Source organism: Mustela putorius, unplaced genomic scaffold, assembly GCF_011764305.1.
Source record: "Mustela putorius furo isolate JIRA1106 unplaced genomic scaffold, ASM1176430v1.1 tig00537227_pilon_pilon_pilon, whole genome shotgun sequence".
Taxonomy (NCBI): domain Eukaryota; kingdom Metazoa; phylum Chordata; class Mammalia; order Carnivora; family Mustelidae; genus Mustela; species Mustela putorius.
Genome location: NW_025422368.1, coordinates 1,507,376 through 1,512,801, shown reverse-complemented (window position 1 = coordinate 1,512,801; position 5,426 = coordinate 1,507,376). Strand labels below are relative to the sequence as shown.

Genomic DNA, 5,426 nt, shown 5'->3' with positions numbered 1-5,426 from the left:
TGTGTATGACGCTTCAGTTGCGACTCTGTGTCCAAAGGTCTCTCTTCTTAGAAGAATGATATTCATACTGGATTAGGGGCTCACTGTTCAGTATGACTCACTAATTACATCAGCAATGATCTAATTTCCAAATAAGGTCACCTTCTGAGGTACCAGGGGTTAGGACTTCCACCAATCATTTTGGGGGACACAATTCAACACATGGAAAGGTGGCAGTTTACTTGAGTGTGATTATAATGGACACTTCAAGGGGGCTTGCTGCTGGAGGACCCCCTGTGCCTTTTGGCAGCATTCTCAGATATGGAGGATGTGTGGTCATGGAGAGAGGAGGGAGAAGGAACATGTGTTTCTTCGTTCATTTAGCACAGGGTCTGGGTCCAATGCTCTCACCCCCAGGATAGAGGGAGCAGGTGGCAGGTAAGTTGGAGGAAGGACCATCTAGAATCAAGGAATCAGGGAGTGTTAGAAGGCAGACCGGCCATCTGTCAGGTTCCAGAAGAGGGCTGGCAGGAGAGTGATTGCCCTGTCTTACTCCATAGTCATGAGTTTTCTTCCCCTGTTCACCTGTGTGCAGAATGTGAAGTGTGGTCCCAGATTGTGGTGGAGGAAAGCAGGGGATACAGGATGATCACATGGAGCTTTGTAATGGGTTCAGTTGGGCTTTTGAGTCAAGTGCCAGCTGTCACGGCAGTGGCTCATTATTTTACCGATCTGATCTAATTAGCCATTACCATTCACTTTGGTCCAGTGTAGAGAGTGAGAATGGAAGGCCAGAGCGATGTATTTTTAATAAGGGCATCAGAAAATGGCTTTCATAGAATGACTCAGGCTTTGACTCTTTTCAGCATGACAAATCTGGGTTCTTTGGAGGTTGATTTAATTTTTGGAAATGCTAAAATGTCACTAGGCACAGTACGTGAAGGATTAGACCAGAACGGGAGTGGCATTTGCGGTAGAAGGAGGCCCAGCACGAGGGGTGGTAGCTCAGTGTGAATACAAGCGCTTGTTAGAGGCTGTGTCCTCCAGGCAGGCTGGGACTGGCCACAGGCCTGGGTCAGGACACCCAGGGCCTCTTGGCTTTCTAGCTAGGGCTTTGCTCTCTGTCTCCTCCAGGCCTCTCCCCCGCTGTCCCCCCCATTTCCCCCACAGAGCACAGACACACAGCAAGTTGGATGCTTCAGTTTAATCATGCTGGGCTGCAAGCATGGTTAAGGCTTTGACCCCATTCTTTTCAACTTCTCAGACCCCAAATAAATTCAGTTTTGCACTCCAGTTTCTCAGATTTCGTTTCCATTCAGCTCCACCTAGAAGAAAGCAGAGGTGAGAATGAGGCTCATGGGGCCCAAGCACCAGCTCCACTCTGCCCGTCCCAGTCAACTTCTGCTTTCCAACTTCACCCATCCCTTGGAGGGCCTGGCACAGAAGCTGGACGGATGGAGAGAGGTTGGATTCACCAAGGGCCGAGGGACCTGCCCCTTCCCCACCTGGACGGGCTCTGTAGTGGGAAGGCTGGGGCTTAGACGCCAGGGGCAATCTGGTATCAGGCAACCATGTGGTTTCAGCATGGTTATGAGAAATCGGAGACATTTAAAGGCACAAATGGAGACATTTGAAGAAGGGGTGTTTCAAAGGGAGGGAGGGGCTGGGGTGGTTCCAGGTATCCCGTGTGGGGTGGAGTTGGGTGTTCCTGCCCACCTCCTGCCTCTGGATGATGGAGAGTGAGTATTCCTGTTCCCACAAGGCTTTGCCTTGGGATGCACTCACCCTCATAAAAACGTCTTCCAAGCTCAACTCCTTTATGCAGTGCTTTTTTTGCTTCTTCTAAGCCATGTCCTGATACTAAGAGATCTTTGTTTGTTAGGAATTCTAATTTTGGAGCAGAAGAATCACACTAGCAGAAAAGTCACATCATTTTTGAGAAAACTCCCACCTTCCCCTCCCACCCCTCACCAGACATTGTCCCTATACAAATTCCTAAACTAAAGAAGTTTTGCTGAGGGGCCCAGCTTTTTTCTTATAGGAAGGTGGGAGGCAAGGGAGGGAACCATGCAGGTAGCAAAATCTACCATTGCGGAAGCTCCATGTGTGGGCACGGTGTGTGCACCCCCGTTTGTGCCTTTGCGCTCAGGTGAAGCAATATGTCTGTTTCTCCCCGGGCTCGTCTCCCCGGGTGGCTGTGTCATGGGGGCCTGCCACCAGAGACTTCTCTAGCTTGTTATCTGGCATTGAGACCAAGACTTACTCAATGAGTTTAGTTCTTCTTTACCTGGGGCGGCACTTTGTGGTTCCTGGGCGGGCTCTTGGGGTGAAGCAGGTTTTGCTGCAGATGTAGTCCCTTCTGGTTCAGCTACAAACATACCCATTGGTTGATTTGAGCAAAGTCAAAGTGTTTTTTATTTTTGGAATGAGAAGCAGGGCCCCGGGCTTCCTAATATGTGCTGGGGGCTGGGATACGGAAGTGCTAAGACTTCTACTCATAGGGATTGAATGTTCTCCCCCTCCAAATTCATATATTGAAATCCTAACCCTCCATTTGACGGTCCTCAGGGGTGGGGCCTAGGAGGTAAATAGGTTTTGAGGGTGGAGTTCTCATGAATGGGGTTAGTGCCCTTACAAATAGAGATTCCATGGCTCTTTTGGCCATGTGAGGATATAATGGGAACTTAGCAGTCTGTCACCTGGAAGAGGGTTCTTACTAAAAAAACTCAAGTGTAGTGGCACCTTGACCTTGGACTTCCAGCTTCCAGAACTGTGAGAAATAAACTTCTGTTGCTTAAGCCATCCAGTCTGTGGTGATTTGTTGTACATCCCAGATGGACTAAGACTAAGACTAAGCCTCTTGGAAGGTGAGCAGGGTTGGGCAATTCTAATGGGTAGGATTGGGGAGGGATTTGGGGTAAGATATGGGGATGTCAGAGAGAAGCTGGGTCTTGAAGGCAGGATTTTGGCAGGGGGGATATTCTAAAGGGGCTTCCTTGGGGGCAGGAGATCAGTCAGCCAGAACTCAGGGCAAAGAATGTATGGGACAGGTGTGGGAATGCAAACCAGTTCAGTTTAGCTGATGTGGGGGGTACATGAAGGAGAAGCATGGAAAACAGGGTCGGAAATGATGTCTGAGGCTGGATAGTGGGGACCTTGTTAAGGAGTTGGGAGCATCGGGTGAAGGTATTCATACCACATGGGACATTTTCCTTATCATTTAACCTCATCTTTCTCTCCCTTTTATTCCCAACTTCCCCATTCTTCCTACTGATTTTGCCTGCCTGGGTTGTCCCACCTCATCCTTAGGCTTGTCCCACCCCATTTCATGTTCCTCCCATTATCATAAGAGCAGGACACAAACCCCACCTCCCATTCCTCTCCTGGCCTCCACCCACATCCCCAGCTGTTAGCCTCTCCCCTTGAAGGCAGAGACAGGGGGGAGAGAAGGACTTACCGGCTGCAGCAGCCTCTGGGGTGGGATCAGAGGAGGCACCTTCTGCCGCAGAAGAAAGAGGTGACAGTGAGGACTGAACTTGACCCACATGAGCCCTCCCACCCCCCACTCTTTATCCTCAGCTCTCAGGGGCATTAGTAGACCCAGGGAGACACATTTCCCTATTGGTTAAATGTCCCTTCTGCCTCATTGGTAGATCCACTAGGGCGGTCTGTCTGATATGTAACCCCTCCTACAGTTGTCTGAAGTAGGTTCTCCTGGGAGTAGTGTAATATTCTCGGAGAACTGCCCTCGTTTCCATTGCCTCCAGCCTGTGAGCGTTCTCTGAGATCCCTGCTGGGGACCCAACTGCGGTTGGAGGCACTCAGGCTCCTCTGTGGCAGAAGGGGACAGTGCATGGGCCATGGGCCGTGCCTGAGTGATTTCTGGGATGGGACCCCAGTTTTCATGCTCTTGATTCTTTCAACACGATGTTTAGATCTCTGCCTAGTGGAGGGGATTCCGTGCTGAGGAAGTGGAAAGACCCCACCGTGAACCAGGTTCCGTTCCAGTACATAATTCTCGAATCACCGTGTGATGGTGCCGAAAGGGCAAGTCCAGGGTCTAATTTTTCCTCCATGTTCATGGGAGGCTTTTTTGAGGCGTTGATATCTAAACTGAGATTTGATAGATGGGAAAGCATTGGATGGGTGACATTCAGGGCTGGCTGAGGGAAGGGGCCAGAGAGAGGAAGTGAGTCCCAGGCAGAGGGAAGAGCAAGAAAGAAGGTCACGGTGTTTGTGGTGCAGCAGGGGTGTCCTGGCCTGAATCGTGCCTTTTGGCTCTTCTCAGGGAGAGGCATACTGAGACACAAGGCCACTGGCAGGGCACACTGCTTGGCAAGTGGAGTGTGGGCTAGATTTTAACCTCCACTACTCCCTGCCTGGCACCCTTGTGCTAGGGAAAACCTGTCCAGCTATAATCGGTGGCCCAGAAGTCCTGCAAGAGGGTCAATGTGGTCTGAGCATAGTGGGTAAAGGATGGTGTGTGAGGGGATGAGCTGGGAGACCAGGCACAGTTAGGGGGTTCCTGGCTCCCCAGCCAGTGGGGAAACGGGGCTATGTGTGGAGAACTGGGGGCAGGAGTCACTTGCAGAGGCAGGAGGAGCCAGGACAGCACTGGGAGAGGAAGAGAGGAATAAAGATTGGAGATAAGCCCAGGATGGTCTGGGCTCTGGTGGGGTGCAGAGGGAGAGCCATACTCACCGGCATAGACCAGGACTCCAGCTAGAGCTGCCAGGAAGAGGAGAGCTGAGAATCTCATGCTGGGAGATGAGAAGTGACTATAACCGCAGAATCCTCAGGGGGTCTGGGAATACCAGTGCTGATACTGCTGGGCCCTTTTAAGGATACCAAGAGCCAATGGGAATCAAGTTTGGAGGGGTGTGACTTCCGTGTCCTCCTCCTCTTCGTCCCCAAACTGTCACTTGCTAAGTCAACAAGGGCTACCTGGGGCTGGCTGATGCCTGGGAGGTCTTTTTGTGACTGATTCCCAACCATCCCTTTCCTCCTTCCTTCTTTACCCCACTTAACCTGTGGTTTCAATCTCTGCGATCCCAGGGACCACATGCAGAGCAACTTTTGTTTGAGGAGATTCTGGAATGTGTCTGTTGAGGGTATTGGTAGGACTAGCATCTCCCCAGGAGGAGGTTGGGGTTTTGGAAGGTCATGTTGTCTACCCCCTGCCTCTGTCTGCACAGGATTTAGTGCAGAGGCTTGAAGGTTTCCCCACAATAAGTGAATTTCCTTCCCCTGGAGGCCACACTCAGAACATCTGGGGACTGAGTTCATGGCTTTTTTTTCTCTTTGAGGGGATAGTTTTGGAGGCATGAATGACTTCTCTACAGTTGCATCCTGCTCCTGAAATTGTTATCTGTCCCCTAGGAGGAACTCCCCAAACTCCACATGGGCCCCTGTCAACCTCTATCTTCAGGTTCAAGTGATGGGAGTCC

The 5,426-nt window shown here is 50.9% G+C and overlaps 1 protein-coding gene across 6 annotated transcripts; it reads right to left on the bottom strand.

Annotated features, from left to right (window-relative positions):
* Positions 1-1,170: 1,170 nt before the first annotated feature.
* On the bottom strand, positions 1,171-4,773 carry LACRT (lacritin). Of its 6 annotated transcripts, none has more exons than XM_045073258.1 (5): positions 4,681-4,773; positions 3,437-3,478; positions 2,243-2,347; positions 1,765-1,839; positions 1,171-1,304 (listed from the first exon to the last, which is right to left on the bottom strand). In XM_045073258.1, the coding sequence occupies exons 1-5, from the start codon at positions 4,736-4,738 to the stop codon at positions 1,240-1,242; spliced, it is 345 nt and encodes a 114-aa protein (XP_044929193.1). In that variant the 5' UTR covers positions 4,739-4,773; the 3' UTR covers positions 1,171-1,239. The 6 variants fall into 6 exon arrangements, with proteins under 6 accessions (XP_044929193.1, XP_044929195.1, XP_044929192.1 ...); XM_045073260.1 differs by having other exon boundaries at positions 1,765-1,833; XM_045073257.1 differs by having other exon boundaries at positions 1,765-1,866; positions 2,267-2,347.
* Positions 4,774-5,426: the final 653 nt, after the last annotated feature.